At 42.9% G+C, this 18,081-nt stretch overlaps 1 protein-coding gene and 1 pseudogene across 6 annotated transcripts in view; one reads left to right on the top strand and one right to left on the bottom strand.

Annotated features, from left to right (window-relative positions):
- The window catches only part of LYN (LYN proto-oncogene, Src family tyrosine kinase), a 110,619-nt gene that overhangs the window by 63,587 nt on the left and 28,951 nt on the right, over window positions 1-18,081 (top strand). For all 6 annotated transcript variants that reach the window (XM_006923971.3, XM_006923972.3, XM_025041134.1 and 3 more), the window contains exons 9-10: window positions 4,897-5,079; window positions 7,224-7,300. In XM_006923971.3, the coding sequence (XP_006924033.1) occupies window positions 4,897-5,079; window positions 7,224-7,300 (260 nt within the window). The remainder of the gene's footprint in view (window positions 1-4,896; window positions 5,080-7,223; window positions 7,301-18,081) is intronic.
- LOC112472700 lies at window positions 14,746-14,861 on the bottom strand (annotated as a pseudogene).

An 18,081-nucleotide genomic window follows, 5' to 3' on the forward strand; every position in this document is an offset into this window, starting at 1 on the left:
GTCCAGATATTGACATTGTTTTTTTTTTTTTAATTATGCTTTTCTCCTTCTAGTCTTGTATTGAAAGGAAAGAAGAGAAGGGAATGAGGGATGGAAGAATGGAGTGAAGGAGAAAGGGAGGGGAGGGGAGGGAGAAGGAAGAAAGAAGAGAAAATAAAAAAATTTTTAAATTTGATCTGGGACCTTTTGCAGATACGGTTCTGTGAATTTGGCTGTCCGTCAGGGAGCTTCTCCTTAGCTATCCACGTCAATATGCTGAATGCATTTAGCAGAGGAATACTGGGAATAAAACAAAAAAATAATGATTAGTGATGTTATGCTACAAATTAGAGGTTAAAGGTTGCCCCTCTCCCATGTGTGTTTGTGCATCCATCTGACTGTCTGGGGGCTGGTATAATAGCAAAGTCTGTGCAGTTTAGAGCTGCCAAAAGTTATATTTCTTAAGGATTAGCAGGCTAGTTTCTCTCACCAGTCACATTTTATGGTTTGAATTATTTTGATCTGAAATCAGTGAACAAATACTAGGAAGTGACCTGTCCTGGGGCAGGGGGCAGGGGGCAGGGTAGGAGGGGATAGATAGGGATAAAAGAAAGAGGAGTTTCTTCCTCAAGCTGTTTCCTCTTGGTGTGATCCTCTTGACATCTGGCATGGTGACATGTTTTCCTCCATGGATTGTGGGACTCCCAGGGAACTGACTGATCTGTGAGGCCGAGGATGATGTTTCCTGTTACCACTTGGTCTATGAAGAGACTTTGTGGAAGAAAGGAAACTTATTGTGAATTGAATTTTGCTTGATACATTTTCATTTGAGCCAATAGCATTGAAATTAATGACCAGCCAACTTCCAAAATCAACTACATACATCTTTTTTTTAAACCCATTCTCCCTAGGTGGTTTTTAGCAAGGTAGTCAGACTTGCTCAGTTTGAGCTCAGATCTTCATACCAGTTTTCTTTACTGCGGTAAAGTTGCACCCCACGGGAAAACTTTACTATCTTCCAAAGGTTTTCTAAAATCATTTTTCATCTGTAATGCGAACCAAAATCTCCGCGACTGGGTGAATTGAACCTGCATATTACTGGGAAGTACAATTTTGTCCTTAGTCCTGAATGAAAATCATGATGAAAATCTGCCCTATTGTTTAAATGTCACGGCCCTAAGACACCATTAAGTGAAAGCTGCTTCCACTTCTTGGGCTGTTTGACACAGCTGTTTTAGTCACTGCTCCTCTCGAACTTCTTATCAGCATTTTAAATATCTTTAGCAGCTGCAGTATTTCCTGATAACTTTCCCCCCCTACCCTTGGAAAGCATTTTTTTCATCCTTTACCCATAATTTTGTGTTATGTAAATGCCTCAAAGAGTTACATTGCTTTTAAGACTAAAGGAGAATCATTTTGGTTCTTTCGCTTTTATTGTATGTAATATAACAAGCAGACAGAAAAGTGCTTACAAGACAAATATTCAACACCACAAATAATTACAAAATGAACACCTGTGCGGTGACCACTGAGATCACGCAGTGGAAACTTGCCAGCACCCAGAAGCCCCCACTTATCCATTTCCAGTCACAACCACGCCTGTCCCCCAAAGGCAGCTGCTCTTCTGGCCTTTGTGATCATGTCCTGGCTTTTCTTTACAGTTCTGCTACTTTTGTATGTGGGGGTGTACATCCCCAAACAATAGAATTTAGTTTTGCCTGTTTTTTGAACTTTGTATAAATGAGTCAGACCAAATGTACTCTTTTATTATGTCTTGCCTCTTTTTAGTCAGCATTATGCTTGTGAGAGTCATTCATTTATGTGTAGGATGTAGCAAAGTTTATTCATCCTCATTTTATATATAGTATGGTGTTGAATTTATATTCAAGATGTATAACAGTTTATTCAGTGATTTCACTATTTATTGATGGAATGGAGTGCTTCTCTGGTTTTGGCTGCTATAAACATTTCTGTGCTGCTGCCAAGGGTACATGAGTTCATCTAGGGTGACCAGGGCTGGGTTTGCTAGATCATAGGAGTCTGAATCTTCAAGTCTGCTAAATACTGCCAGCTTAGTTTCCCAAGTGCTTGTCCCAGTTTAGACCCTCACTAGCAACATACAAGAGCACGGCCTGTGTGTGTGTGTGTGTTTGTGTTCACTCAAGATAATTGCACTTAAATGGAGGCTACTCTGTCAATAGTCTTCATGGGCCCCTTGGGAATATTCTTAAAGCCAGAAGCTTTAGAGATGAATTTCAGTGATGCTCAAAAAAAGTACAGAAAAGGGCCAGTGGGAGCTGCCAGTTTCCCTAGCAAGGGGCATGTGCTTCTGCTTTTTGTCAAGTGGGTGGTGGTTTCTCCCAATGGCTTTATTTGCATTTCTGTGATTACTAATAAGATTGAATTCCTTTCACATGTGTATTAGTCATTTGGATTTTTTCTTTGAAATGTTCATCCAAGCCTTTGCCTATTTTCTATTTTTCTTATTGATTTGTAGGAATTCTTTATATATGCTGAATACTAGTCTTTGTCAATTACATTTATCAAAGAGAGTGTATTTTTTGCTTTGCTTTGCCACAGATATATTCATGTAACTGAGGACCTGTTTATAAACTTTTAAACAAATTTACGATGGAATCTTCTTGATTAAAATGTAATATTAAAAGACTTTTGGTGGTGAAATTTACTTTAAATTTACTCTTAAGAGCCATAGGAAAGGTTGTATTGTTTATAATTATGCATTTAGATAGAAAATCAATTTAATTTATTCACGATCTCATTATTTTGTGTAGTTTGTGGCTTTTAAAAATGAGCTAGGACAGTATTTTGCCAGTTTTCTTATTCATATGTTCTAACGCTTATTTTATTTTGTATACTGTATTCTTCGTTTTGCTGGAGTACAAGCTACTACTAGGTACAAATCAAAGTGAAGTATAAAAGGAAAAGTTTTAACAGAGAATCAGTGTTAATGATCAGAAGAGAAAATATTTACTAGGATTGACTGTTAGCTATAAACTAATACTTTTTCTTGCCCATTTGAAGATATAGAAATAGAAACACAATTATTTTATTTTTAAAAATAATTACTTTTGTAAAAAAAAAATGACACACATGGTAGTCCTCCTTTACCCACAGGAGATGCCTGAACCGCAGATAGTACCAGACCCTACACATACTACGTTTTTTCCTATATGCACACATCTTTTCACTTACAGAAAGCACCTGACAGCTTCTCCTTGGCATATTGGAATTGCCAACATCACTACTCTTGCACTTGGGGCCATTATTAAGTAAAATAAGGGTGACTTGGACGCAAGCACTGCCATACAATTGACAGCTGATCCGATAACCAAGATGGTTACTAAGTGACTAATGGGCGAGGAATGTCTACAGCGTGGGGCTGCTGGACAAAGGGACGAGTCACATCGGGGTGAACAAGGGGACAATGTGAGATTTCATCAGTCTACTAGAACAGCGCACAATTTTAAACTTATCAATGGTTAATTTCTGGAATTTTCTATGTCACATTTTTAGACCTCAGTTGACCGTGGGTACCTGAAACTTCAGAAAGCAAACCACAGATAAGAGGGATGGCTGTATTCATTCACAAATTTAATCAAAATAGAAAAAAAACAAAAGAATGTAAAAGTCACCCCAAATTCAACCATTCAGAGACCATCATTGTTGATGTCTCACTGAGCACATTCCAGTCATCTCTCTATGCTATACATACCCAGATTACTGTGTGACCTAAGAAGGGGGACCAGACACTATACATCAGCATTTTTTCTTAGCGCAGCTACTATAAAGCTGTAACACACCGGGTAGAGGTAATCTTCAGGGAGGTTCCTGGTGGTGACAAAATGCCACTCTCTGCCCACCCTGTTTTATGTTTCTCACTTCCAAGAAAAACAGCGGAAAGCAAAGGAGAATTTGATTATGTATATTTCTGCTTTGCAAAAACCAATGAGGAAAGGCTCTCTCAGAGGAAAACCAGACTCAGAATTTAGCACATGATTGAGGCAGGTCCCAGAAAAGTGGTGCCGTGGGGGAACCATGCTGCGTCAGTATTTCCCGAAGCGTGTTCCAGAGGGTGTGGAAAGGTGCATGAAAAAGTGTTCCGTGGTCAAGAAAGTGTGGGAAATGCTGAGGTTAGCCAAGTCAGACGGGTTTCTTCACTGAAGGGCTCTTGATGCTTCTGCTGCCTCTGCTGGGCGTGGGGGGCGGGCGAGGGTGCGCCGGCAGGCAGTGGTTCCCAGGCCTCGGCACAGAGCCCTCTGTCCATGGAGAATCATCCAAGTCCCGTTCTCTTTGGAAACTTTGGGAAATGCTCATTTGATTTCAGTATATCATACTTTAAAGTTAACGTAGACAAATAATTTTTAAGTGCAAAGCTTTTTTTCTGATTGTAAAAATAATACATATTCACCATAGAATATTTGTTAAGTAGTTAAAGGTGAACAAAATTAAAACTACCATTATTCCACCATTGCAGATAGCCGGTATTTGGTATATTTTGGTGTATTTTCTTCCAGACTGTTGTCTGTGTGTGTGTATATGTGCGTGTGTGCAAAAGTACATAAAGCTGTGGTGGTTGTTTTTTTCCTGTCTTGGATAAAGAACACTTTATTAATTAGAGGAAAATCTTAGTTCCCATGATGGAATACAACAGATTTTTTTTTTAAAAAAACTATTGCTTTATTAAAACTTTAGCTATTGGAATAATTTTAAATTTGTTTATAAAAGTGGTTCAGACAATTTCTATATATCCTTTACTCAGCCTTCCCTAATGTTAACACTATATAGAATTTTATGTAAGTTGTTTTCTATCTGTAACACAATTTTCTTCTAACTCCGCGTGAAGTTTTTGGATTTTCCATGTGGTAAAGCAAGTCCTCCCTTCTTCTTTCTTCTTAGGTTACTATCACAATAGCACCAAAGTGGCTGTAAAAACCCTGAAACCAGGCACTATGTCTGTGCAAGCATTTCTGGAAGAAGCAAACCTCATGAAGACCCTGCAGCACGACAAGCTGGTGAGGCTGTACGCAGTGGTCACCAAAGAGGAACCCATCTACATCATCACGGAGTACATGGCCAAGGGTGAGGCACCCCCCCAAGCCCAGTGCTGTTAAAAGGCTTAATCCCAAGAAGTAACATGTCTAAATGTTCAGGTAATACTCAAACAATTTTAATTGTAAAACAGTATGCTCACCACCAAAAGATCAGAAAATATGGGAAAACAAAGCATTTTCATAAACCACCCCCTTGTAAGTAATCCATGTTATAAAATTAATATATAGTTTTCCTATTTTCTGTGCATTTACCTCTGTATTTATATTAGCCCCCAAAGCAGTGCCCAATACCTAGTAGGCTACCAATAAATACTTGTCGAGTAAATAAATATATATTTTAAATAAGAGTATTTTTATTATATATTTAAAATATGAGTTTTCAAAATCCTAAAACTAGTTTGTTTTCCTCTTTAGCATTATTTAAACATTTAGGGTGTCACTTTAAAACATTAACATTTTTAAAACTTGTCGAGGTTGAAATCCTACGTAATCATAGAATCACAGAAGAGGTTTCAAGCAACCATCTTTTCTCGTGTTGTTTTCACCATCAGATAAAAGGGTTTGAATCGTCATCCTTCTTCCTCCAGTTCCAGAGATACTAGTAAGATTTTTAAAAAATCTTCAGAAGGAATGAAGGTAGAAAAGAAACATAAGCAGTAATCCAGAATTAACTACCATTTCATACATAATGGAGATTATAGTGTGATGTCATAGCTGAATAGGTTAGAAAGATGAATAGTTTCTTAATATGTGTTAATACTCCAGAATATTAATCTCTCAGATTCCTTCTAAAAAAGGACATAATTTTAAAAAGGGGGAAAAAAAAGAAAAAGAAAAGAAAGAAAGGAGGGAGGGAGGAAGGAAGGAAGGAAGGAAGGAGAGAGAGAGAAAGAAAGAGAAAGAAAGAAAGAAAGGAAGAAAGAAAGAAAGAAAGAAAGGAAGGAAGGAAGGAAGGAAGGAAGGAAGGAAAAAGAGAGAGAGAGAAAGAAAGAGAGAGAGAGAGAGAGAGAGAGAAAGAAAGAAAGAAAGAAAGAAAGAAAGAAAGAAAGAAAGAAAGAAAGAAAGAAAGAAAGAAAGAAAGAAAGAAAAAGAAAGAAAGAAAGAAAGAAAAAAGAAACAATAAAGAAAAGAAAGAAAAGAAAGGAGGAAAGAAAGAAAGAAAAAGAAAAAACCTAGCCCCTATGGCTTAGGTTGTTGTAGCTCAGAAACCAGTTTTAGGATTACACACTTAATAGGAGTTCAGTAAATACTAGTCAAATTAATTAACTACTAGTATTCTTAATCATAAATGTAAATATGAGTTTCTCCTGATAATGCCTGACTTTACTGAGCATTTACTATATACTACTGTTCTTAACACCTCCCCCGGGTGATCTCGCTCAATCTTTTCAGCAATCTGAGGGCTTAGTACTCTGTTCCATGCTGTAGACGAGGTAGCAGAATATTTATTGAGCACTAATTACCTGCCAAGCACGTGCTTTAATCCGTCCTCACAAGGACTGATATAGCTACTGGGATGTGCCTACTTTACAGGGACTTAGACCAGGTAAGTAGCTTGCCAAGCCTGTCCTCAGGTCAGCACTTTAAGTTCTAAGGAGAAAAGCAGGTCTTGTTTTAGAAATGAAGCCAGAGGAAGCAGGAGAGTTTTCTGTGGGCACATTCCCTTTTACGTAGGCGTAACTTTTTTCCAAGCACAGTTTGTTCATCAGTTACTCCTTGAGCACCTAGGGCATGTGCCTAGTTCTGTGCTTTTCCCGGACACAGACAAAGCCAACCCAGCTGTCTAGCTGGTCAGGGCAGGCTTGCTATGATGGCCTGCTGGTTTCTGTCTCAGAGAAGCTCTGAAGACCAAGTGGCTGCAGTAAGTGTACCTTGGTGGCAAGTACAAAGCTCTGAAATGCATTGCTCTCAGACACCTGTAGCAAGAAAAGGATTGTCCACCATCACCCTTTCTTACCTGGAGCACAGGTACATTTCATGTCAGGTCAAAGGTAACAGGTTAGAGGGGACTGGCTTTAACCAACATCAGGAAAAGGCACTATGACCATACAGAATTGCAAAGCCAGTCATTTCATGGAATTCTTCCCTCCATGGTAATGATGATTTGAATTTTATTTGGATTTTTTTCTTTTGTGTTTGAACTACACTAATTTGTTCTTCATCTGTCAACAGGCAGTTTGCTGGATTTCCTGAAGAGTGATGAAGGGGGCAAAGTGCTGCTCCCCAAGCTAATCGACTTTTCTGCTCAGGTGAAGTATGAAAAAGCCAGTATTCATGTAAATTTCCGAAGCCCTCCCTGCTTCAGATTCATGATGAAATTGTTGTTTCAGGAGACGACATTTCTGTTTCCCAGTAGTGATTATGCGTATACTTCCTTAGAGACAGTACTGGGTGTTTCACACAGAATGTGAGTGCATGTGTTGAGTTTGGACCTGGGTGTCATCTTCTTTAATACAAGTCCATCTCTTTATACTTGTGTTTATTTCTGCACAAGTGATAGAAGAAAATGCAGCCAAATTGATCACTTTGCGCTGCATTTTGTAGAAGCAATTCCAGGCAGTGTAAGCACGGCACCTTCTAACGATGCATGTATTGATGCATGTATGGTATTCACGTTACTAAACTAATGTACTGATATTTTAAGTGCTCAGTGTTCTTGAAAACAGAGAAACAATATTCCTTTTTCTACTCTACCCCCTTTCAGTCCTTCCTGTTGGATATGTCTTTAGGATTGAGATGTATTCATTTATAATATTTCTAGAACTAGCTTACAAGTTGCAAGTTTGTTTATGTTGGAATCACACATTTCCAGAAATGTATTTAAGAGTAGAGGGAAGTTAGCCAGAAACACAGCAATGTGCCTGGTATATCAAGGAAATGCACATTTGAATGATGCCAGCTACTAACTTTGAATAGGTTTATTGTATTCATTAGTTGTGTTCAGTAATTTGCTTGTTTCTCAGTATTGGCCATGGGTGGTTCACGTTAGGAAGGCTATGTGCCATAAAACCCTTGTAAGAGATTCCTACAAGTTCTAAGAAAGAGTGGTTTTTATGATCTTCATTTCTTACTCCCGTTCCTTCCCTCAGACCCTCTTTTAGTTAGGAAATTGATATGGCCTTGGGAGATGAGATCAAAGGAAAGAATGAGTCCATTCAAGTCAAGTAGGATCAGAACATATACTCTGCAGTAGAGTGTGGTGGGCAGAGCTGGATTACAGCACCTGAAGACTGGCGTTTGTGTCGTGGCTCCGACACTCAGCAGCCGTGCCACTTCCAGGAAGTTATTTGCCGCTTTGGGTTGGTTTATTCATCTGTCAAGTGGGACTGACAATGCCTGCTTTATGGGGATGTTATTGCGAGTCAAATCAAACGAGGTGGTAGGGACATGAGCACATCAGAGCCTGCCGGTAGAAGCTGAGAAATCTTGGGGATGACAGTACCTGTCACTCCAGTAAAGGTGTGTGATGAAGTCATCCCTCTCAGCCCTTATCTCATCTACCAGACCTAGGCAAGTTTAGTAGGTTCCTTATCTGAGTATTCAGATGTCCTCTGGAACTCCAGCATCTGACGTGGAGAGAAGCAGAATTGCTGCAGCGGAAACGGAAGAAGGGGAAGAAGGGAAGAGTCGACCTGCCCTGACTTTTTAACCCCTCAGAGTCTCCAGGCTGGTTCCCGAGAGGCTCTACGGGACTGCAAGGGTCCCAGGACCACAGTTCGAAAACCATTGCTCTGCAGGAAGAAGAAAGACGACTTAGACGGATGCAGCTCTAGATCCTGGGTGGAGGGGGAGTCAGAAACTAGAGAAAGCAGAAGTCTGATAAACTTGTGTCACATGGGACACGGCTAAATGAGGTTGGTGATTTGGGCGTCCCCAGTTGAATGAGAAAGTTGAGGAGTGTAGTAAAGGTTTGTCACACCTGCTCCTCAGAAAGGGAAAGGAGCTGATGGGGATATAGAAAAGTACAGCATGTGGCCTGGACACCTGAGTGGTTATAGCCGTTCCAGTCTGCCTGAGGGGCTGACCTGTGCCTACAATTCTGTAGGGTAGAAATTACGCTCATCGGGGTATGTACTATACCTGAAGAAGGACTTAATTTTGTCACAGGGGTACTTCGTATTTGACTTTGCATAGCTTATCTCATAAAACCTTATTATCTTGACATAGTCAAAGTTTTAAGTCAAGGTCTGTGTATCCTTTAACCTTGTAAATTACTATTATTACTACAGAAGGTAACTTTTTTCCAACTTAGAAAGGAGTTTGGGAGAGAAGTTGTTTTCTAAACGTTTATAGCTTGCAAAGTAAATTAGCACAGAGCCTGGCATTGACCATGACTTTCAAATTGTAGGTTCCAGGAGGGGCTGAGGGCAATCAAGGCCACTATCACTGGTCTCTATCTAAGCCAGTGAACCAAATCTAGCTCATGCTGGTTCCGTCTCAGGGTTTCCTTCCTAGCAGTGAAGACTGGGTAGAATTGGTGGACTGACCATCTAGTTTAAGTGCATGGAGTGTCAGGTGTCAGCGGGAGAGTCAGCAGTCAGCAGTCAGCAGCACCCAGGAAGTCCCTAAGCAAATGGATTCGGCACAAAACCATTTCCTTTTGAGTTCATCTTTGTTCACCCAGACTCTTCCCCCGTCCTTCCCTCAAGGTGGAGCTGGTGGGACCACCTGTTGCCTCGCCCATCATCACCTGCTTCATTTGCTTGCGGCTTTTCTTATTGTAATGTCGCTAGTATGAGGAGGGGGCCTGACCCTCAGTCTGAGATCACACGCCTTACACATCTGCTTTCTGTTAACCACACCCAACAACTGGTCCCGCTGTGGTACATACCGTCCATTCCCTTTATGACTGGTATACCCAACGCCCCTCTTCTCCTTCACGTACGTTTTTGAAATGATCTCTCTATACAAAGAAAGTCATCTCTGAAATTTTTCTCCTTTTCCTTATCATGGGCCAGCAATTAACTTTGCCACTTTGCCATCGTGAATAACATGAGGATAGCAAATATCGATTAAGCTGTCTCAAGGCAGTAAGAGGGTACCTGGTGCCCAGATAGGCGATAATACAGCCTTTCCTGTGCCGTTTCTCGGCCTAACTATTTAGAGTGGAGATAGGTAAAGAGGAAGAAGAACTGTATAAGTCCATTTTGTATTTGAACTCTAAACAATTAGTAGGCTATGAAATGTTTATACTTTCTGCCATTAGCATTGTCAGTAGCATCAAAGAGTTGGGAAATTGAGTGTTCACAAAGGATATAGTTCAATTCACAATGGAAGATTTAGACTAGAAATAAACCACTTTACTTATCCCGGCCCCCAAAGACTAAGGAAGCGGGTGAGGGGCAGTGTCAGGACTGTTCCCATAGCCTCTCATCTGGCCGCCTCTTCCCTCCCCCCATGACCTACTTCCCCATGCTCCGCTTTCCCCTTACCATTCTCCTCCTTTGCCAGTCGAGACAGGAAGCGGGGTGAGTACACATGACAGCCTCTCAGTTCATGTGAGAGCTGATTTCATCACTTCCTGTCTCAGGATGAGTTCTAAAAGGCTCTTCTGGGCCCAAGTGTAACCCTCACTCTCCAACCCATCTCTCAGTCCACTCACCTTCCTCTTCATTGAAAGGAGATTAGGAAATCCCAGAGGAAGCAGCTTTACCCAGTGCTTTTCTTGTATTAAATTAAGCGATTTTCTGCTTTTTGTGCTGAAAAGGGAAAGTTATCCCTTTACAAAGGAAATTTGATACTTTCAGAGCAGAGAAACTTTGCATAATTCCCTTTCAGCCTTTGCCTCATGTAACAGAAAAAAAAAGAACTTGGAAAGAGAAGGTGTTGAAATCTGTGGTAATTTCCCTCAGCTGAAGCTGAAATGAAATCGTAGACTTGTAAAACTGAGAGGAAAGAGAAGTGGGAAATTCACAGTTGCAGTATAGAGGTCAGATAAGTCATCTTCTGATTCAGGACAAGTGCATCACAGCGTTTCTGGCTCTTCGGTGGCCACGACCCTGAAGTGCAACAGTTACCAAAAACGAAATGGACAGTTATGTATGAGTAAAACTGCAGTAAAAACTGAAAAACCTCAGTTGTTACAATCATGGCAACAGGTAACATTTCTTTAACTCCTAGTTGATAAAGCACTTCTACGTCCATCAACCGATTGGAGCCCCACAATCTTGAAAGCATTTATATTGTTATTTAATATTGTTATATTGTTATTTTTCCAAATGAGGACATGACCTTGGGCTTGTCCAAAGTTACAGAGCTAGTAAGTAGAATTGCTGGACTTGATTCTGGGTCTTAAGACTCTAGAAAACTGGTTCTTTCCTCTGCACCCCACTGTCATTCCACGATCAGAGTTGCTACTGTGATCATTTTGCACCTGACACTATACTGACATGCATTTTCCCCCTTTATGGATTTTACTTAGCAGAATTAATGATATTATCAGCTTTTTTATTTCCCCCCAAAATCTCAATTGCCAAGACATAGATCTTTCTAGCACGTAGTAATTATGCTCAATGTATATTTTGTCCCCTAGTATTAAATTTTAAGCCACATTTAAGTAGTAAATTGGTAAAAACAAGGAAGATAGGAAACCTCAGTCCCCCTCCATGTAATTCTCAACCGTTTTCAGGAGGCAGGCCTTTTGACGTCAGAGCTTTTTGAGGTCTCCCTCATCAGGGTGTGGACTAACTGAGAAAACAATATGTAGATTAGGAATTCCTCATAATCACTCTCGGTCGGACCCACCCATCTGTTGGTGGTAAATCAGTTCTGAAATGTCTGGTGGGGGTGTTTGGGGAACTTTCTAGAACATTTGCCAGTACTATCAAACATGAGTCTCTTCATTTTGTCTCTTTGTAAAGAACCTGAAAGTTAGGTTTCTCATTTTCCAGTTCAAGGCTGTTCTCTACCCCCGATCTCCAATAATATCATAATAAGACAACAACTTTATTTTCAAAACCTTTATTAATATTAACCCTTGATTGATAGTGTCATCTCATTTAATTTACTTAAACTAGAGGAGGAACTACACTGAGGAAAAAGATACTGAGTCAGATTCAGTAGCAAGTGGAAGCGTCAGCCGACAGACAGTTTGCTTTTTATCCAGAACACCAGGCCACGTCTCCCCACCTCACATTCAATCTCACCTCTTAACATGGGAATTCTCATACCTGACTCTATATTGAGGCCCCACACTCCCAATTCTAGGCACAGAAGCCTCCTTAAAGGGAAATGGCCAGCACTAAAGAGAGAGTTAATTCCATAAAATAATTTGAACTGGACCCCACTCAGGCTGAAGGCGCCACACGGCCATCAGGATGTGATGAGTCCTGGTGTGCATCATTAAAGCACAATTGCTTGGATGCCATTCCCAGTATAAAAGACAGACATGGTGATTATCTCTTTCTGGAGAATATGAGAAATATCACCATCATTTTGTAGATGGGGCTATTGATGATGTTAATGGTGGAGAAAAGCATTGAGCTGAGTGTCCGAACACCTGCTCCTGCCTGGGGAAAATCGTCTATTGGATGGGCCCGGTGTCCTCCTCTGCGCCATGAGAGGCACGGGTTAGGTCTCCCACTAACTTACTTACTGACTCTAACGCAAATCGGCAGTCTCCTCCTACTTAGAATATCTATGTGGATCGTCACCCAGAAGTTGTAAATTAATGATTTGGGGTGTATTCAGATGACATGGATGGCAGATTTTGACATTCCTCTAAATAAAGGAATATAAATGCGTCGCATGAACGTAGCGTTCAGGTGTCAGGCATGTGAGTGCTCTGCTTTTTCATGGAATGAGTGTTACATCTGAGGCGTAAGCCTCAGCCATGAAAACTTACAAAATGGACAAATGAAACTAGAGCTACCATCAGAATTGCAGTACTGGATCATAGACAGTTTTCTTCTGAAAATGTTGAAAGAATAGGAAACTATCATTTAAAAATAGTATAAAACAGGAACTTTCTTCTCTTTTTTTTGGTAAGTGGTGGTGGGGAGGTGTTTAGCCTATTTAAGCAGAGGAACCATGACTAACCAGTTTAAAATAGCGAATTAGGCGGAAGAAGTTGTTCTTGTTTTAATTTTGATCGGAAAACTTTCTGGCACCAAGAGGAGGCTTTAAGCTAATGTAAAGGGGAGGCGGTGGCACTTTGGGTCTGTGTACCAGCACTGCCTCTTATCTTGATATTATTTTGTCCAGGGGTGGCAGTTCCTGGTCAGCACTACTATAAATCTCAAAATAATTTCTTCTTTAGGTAGTCATCATGGAAGCCTTAAAGGCTAGAATGAGATTGAAGTAGTTTAGGGGTAGGCAGAGTTCTTTACCAGCGCTCAAAATTTAAAAGTGGGATGAAAACTCTTTGAAGGGGGCAGCAGACTGTAAATTCCAACTGGCCTTTGTCTGGAGCACTTGGCTTGCTTCCCCGTGTTCCCCTCACCCTCCTGGCACGCATTCCTCTTTTTCACCTACAAACGTGTACCTAGCACAGCCGGGCATGTGCCGAGGATGGGATAAGCAAGACATGGGTCCACCTCAAGGAGCGCATGGCTTGGTGTAGGAGGTCAGTAAGTAACAGGCAAGGGCAGTGGACAACACGCTAGGAACGTGGCAAGGGCTGTCTGGGACGGGCACTGCAGGCTGTTTTCAGGTCACATGGAGCAGAATGGAACCCGGTAGAGTGAGATAGCAGCAAGAGGTAGGCTTCCTGGAGGAGGCGACCTTAAGAGCCAGGGTTAGCCCTGCCAGCCGGGGAAGGAGTTGGATGTAGAGAGGAGTCTTTGAAGGAACTTAGTGTATAAGGGCACAGAAAAGGGGTCCACGGGGTGCTCATGGGGATATGTATTGTAGGGAGAATGGGAGTGAGGACACTGAGAGATGTGGACATTAAAGAGACCGGAAGTATCGTCAACTCCTGCGTTGTATAGGAGGAGCAGTTCACTGTTCTGTAGATAACTGAAAAAATGTATTTGAGAAAAACAAAAAATGCTTATACTCAGCAAATAGTCTGACAGGAGTTATAGTTCACTCTTTCAGTTTTATTTAACTTTTGAGCAGTCAGTGGGTACTGTATTTACTGTGGTATATATTTGTGCCTGCCCACCCACCACACACACACACACACGCACGCACGCACGAACGCACGCACACATCCCTAGATGCTAGCTGTAGAAACCAGTCCGCTTTGACGCTCGGGGGCCCACAGTGTGCTCTGCTTTTCTGTTCCTACAATTTTGTTTTGTTGTTGTTTTCTCCTTGTTTTGTTTGTTTTCTCCTTGTTTTGTTTATTTTCTAAACCTGAGACTAGGAAAGGGGGGCACGGTGGCAAAGGAATGGCATGGTCTGTGTTCCAGTCCAGAGCTCATCTTTAAAGGTACATCCTGAAAAGGACAGGACTCATTCAAAAATTTTTTGATTCAGAATTAGGTTTCTCAGCACCCAGTTGCATTCCCACCCCTCCATCCCAAAGCCCAAGAGCCCCTGCTCCATCCCAAAGCCCAAGAGCACCTTGGTCTAGGACACTAAAATTCAAGGGTGTTCACACCGAGTCTAGAGAAAATTTAACCTTTCAAACAAATGGCTTCCCCGTGTTGCCCACGAGGGGAGGTGTGTGGACCCGAGCTGCGAATCCGGGGCAGGTTGCTAGACAGGAGTTTTCCTTCTTTCTTTCTTTTTTTTTTTTTTTATTTATTTATGCCTACAGCACCTGGTCTTCCTAGGTGGTCTCCCATCCAACTACTAACCCGACCTGACCCTGCTTAACTTCTGAGATCAGACATCGGGCTTGTTCAGGATGGCATGGCTGTAGACCATGGACCGTGGCTCTACTGGCGCACAAACCCAGGCCCTTCTGCGTGTAAAGCAGACGTGCTATCCGCTACACTATGGAACCAGGTTCAGTTTTCCGTACTTCTGAGAATGACGGGGAGCAACTAAACGACTAAGGAGGAATGCGATACGATGAGATCTGTGCTGTAAAGATGGCCCTGGCCACAGTGTATCAACATGAGAAGAAGGGAGGAAAGCGGGGGGATGCGGGGCGGGGTGGAGGCGGCACTCTGCATCGCTCCCGCGCAGAAGCAGAGGTGAAGGATGACGCTGGCTCAGGTGCTTGCAGTGAGCAGCCGAGCGATCGACATCATGAGCCTCGGATTTGGGTGGGCGAAGAGGATGCTGGCCGATGAAGTTAGTTTGATTGTGCTGGGATCAGAGTGCCACGGACATGCAGGTCGAGATGTCCTAGGTGGTCAGATGTTTTAATGTAAGGGTCTGGGGCTCAGAAGAAAGACGTGAGCTGAAGAGAGTTCCGGGAGGCTGGCTCGGTGGACAGTCACCTCAAGGGGTTTGATGAGGTCCTGGAGAGAATGTGTGAAGGTGGCAGAGGGCAGCTCAGGGAAGAACCCTGGAGAACAGACCGAGAGAGACACAGGCAGAGGCTAGCCCGGGGATACCAGGAGCGTGGTCCTGGGAGACAGCACTTGGAGGAGGAGGCTGGGCTTATTCAGAACGGAGAAACTGCCATTGGATTTTGCAACAAAGACGTCCTGGGAGAACTTGGCCGCCGCATCTTCTGTGTAGCATCCTTTTACTTCCCTTTTCCTGGCGCTCCTGCCTGCTCCCAATCCCTTGGATCCTTTCTGTCTCTCTGACTTTGGTGGCCCTTCTTCATGCCCTTGCTCTTCCTTCTTTGTCCTCTGCTTCCTCCGTCCTCTCGGTCCTTCCCCAATCACTCCCAGCCACACTCTTGAAACAACTTATTTCTATTGTTACTTAAATGGAATCATATAGTCCTTATTTTTAAAAGCAGGTTCATAATGATGTTTTTCTATGAAGAAAAAAAGAAGGAATATTTCTTAAAGAGTGACTTTTAAATGATTGGTCTTTTTAAAAATATGGCTTGGTAGCCTTTTATAGAAAGAAGCTTTCTTCCCCGTCCTTGGAACATGTGCTTTAAGACCTTTGTGTTACACTGCTCCTGGGGTTTCATAAAATGCAATATAATTGTTTTCAAGTGGGTCACCCAAAGGAAGGCCCCCTCCCCAATTTAAGAAGAGTTTGCTGTCTTCAGGGTTCATTGTGAGGGCAGCTGGGCACCTGGAATGCATTTTCCGGGGTGTCATGGTAGATTCACAGCCACCACCCAGCATAGGAGAGCCCTGATTTAGTGTCCCCGGCTGGGAAACTGCCTTTTCAGCTTCCCTGGTACCTTGTCTGAGGCACCTCATCTCTGCCTCTGCAGCCAGCCTGAGGTTCTGACCAAGGGACTGAGGGACCTGGGGTGACAGAGTCCCGAGGAGCCCCTGCCACAGGTGCCACCACATGGCCTCTCTCCCTCCCCACTCCGAGACCCCTTCTTAAGAGGTCCTGGCTGCAGCCTCCAGCCCCCGCAGAGCCGAGTGTGCAGGGACAGCCGTCCCCACAGAGGACCTGGATCCTCCCAGCCAGGGTCCTCCCAGCCATGCTTCCTGGGAAAATGGCTCCCCACAGCACCCTCTCCACCCACAGACTCCGGGGGCACCCACAGACTCCTTGGTTCTCTCTCCTTTTCACCCTCCTCCCCTTAGTTTGTAAGCAAACCGTGTCCTTCCTCCTTCCCTTCACCTGCCCATCTCCCACCTGGACAGTTGCAATTGCCTCTCCCCTGGTGTTGCCGGATTGGGCGCGTAGACGTTCAGGGCGCGTGGACGTTCAGGGCGCGTGGACACTCAGGGCGCGTGGACGTCCAGGGCGCGTGGACGTTCAGGGCGCCCAGCTGTATTTGAATTTTGGAGGTGGCACAAATAATTTTTTAGCGGAAGTGTTTCCTCTGTTTTACCTGGCCACCCTACTCTTACCGTCCCCTCCTGTCTGCTTGGCACCCTCTTTCCAAGCGGCGCAGTCACAAGAGCCAATCTGATACATTTATTTTTGCCTTTTTATTATGGGCAAACATACATAGCGTAGAACGTACCATTTTAACCATTTCTCAGTGTGCAGTTCAGTGGCATTAAGTACGTCCACATTGTTATGCAACCACCTGTTTCCCAAACTTTTTCATCTTCCCAAACTGAAAGTCCACAACCCCCTCCCCCATTGAACACGAGCTCCCCATCCCCTCCCCTGGCAGCCACTGTTGTTATTTATTCTCCGTCTCTGAATGTAACTGCTCGAGGCCCCTCCTGAACTGGATGACTTTGCACCCCAGCTGAGCACCTTCCTGCACCCCACCACACTGTGAAAACTCCCGATGCCTGTGGGCACGTGTCCTCAGTATCCCGCTGCTGGTTCCTGTCTCAGTGCCTCCCCACAGCCCACTGCCGGAAACCACCCCTCCACTCTGGGCCTCACCTTGCCTCCTGCCCTAGGAAGCCTTCCCCGGCCATCCCCCCGAAAGAATTCCATCTCCTGAACCACGCCCCGTCCCCCTCCCAACTCCATTCGTCTCTCTCTGGCCCCCTGTCCATTTCTTTCATTGCACTTACTGCAGTTTGAATGTTTTGGCAAGTTTTTGTTCACTTTGTATCCCCAGCACTTAGCACAGTGCCTTGTACGTAGTAGGTACTCAATAAATATTTGTTGAATGACTATATTGACCAAAGTTAAGGACTGCCTATATGCAGTTTAAAACACCAGATTCCTTATTCTCTGCTTCATATAGCTCTGAACAAGTAATTAGAAGAACATGTGATTTTTTTTTTTCAATATTGTCTGGGTCACTATTCAGTTGTCTTTAACCATAAAATATTTCCTCGATATATTTCTTCTTCCCCTTCCTGTAACTGTGTTTACTTTTCCGCACAAAGTTTATCCTACTGTTCAAAATAAAAGTGAGAGAAGAAGAAGGAAGTAGAATATAGTGTCTGCTTTGTTGTACATTCTCCGTGGAATGAAGAACACCTGGAGGAATGAGAAATTAGAAATGAAGTATTTACTACCGAAGCCAGTGGTGGATACATTTAGTTTGGGAAAAATGCAAAAGAAAACACGTTTTTACTCCCGTATGCCAATGCCATCCAGGTCCTTTTGTGGCCTTGGCCTTCTCCTTGGCCGG

The sequence above is a fragment of the Pteropus alecto genome, unplaced genomic scaffold (genome assembly GCF_000325575.1).
Source record: "Pteropus alecto unplaced genomic scaffold, ASM32557v1 scaffold87, whole genome shotgun sequence".
Classification (NCBI taxonomy): domain Eukaryota; kingdom Metazoa; phylum Chordata; class Mammalia; order Chiroptera; family Pteropodidae; genus Pteropus; species Pteropus alecto.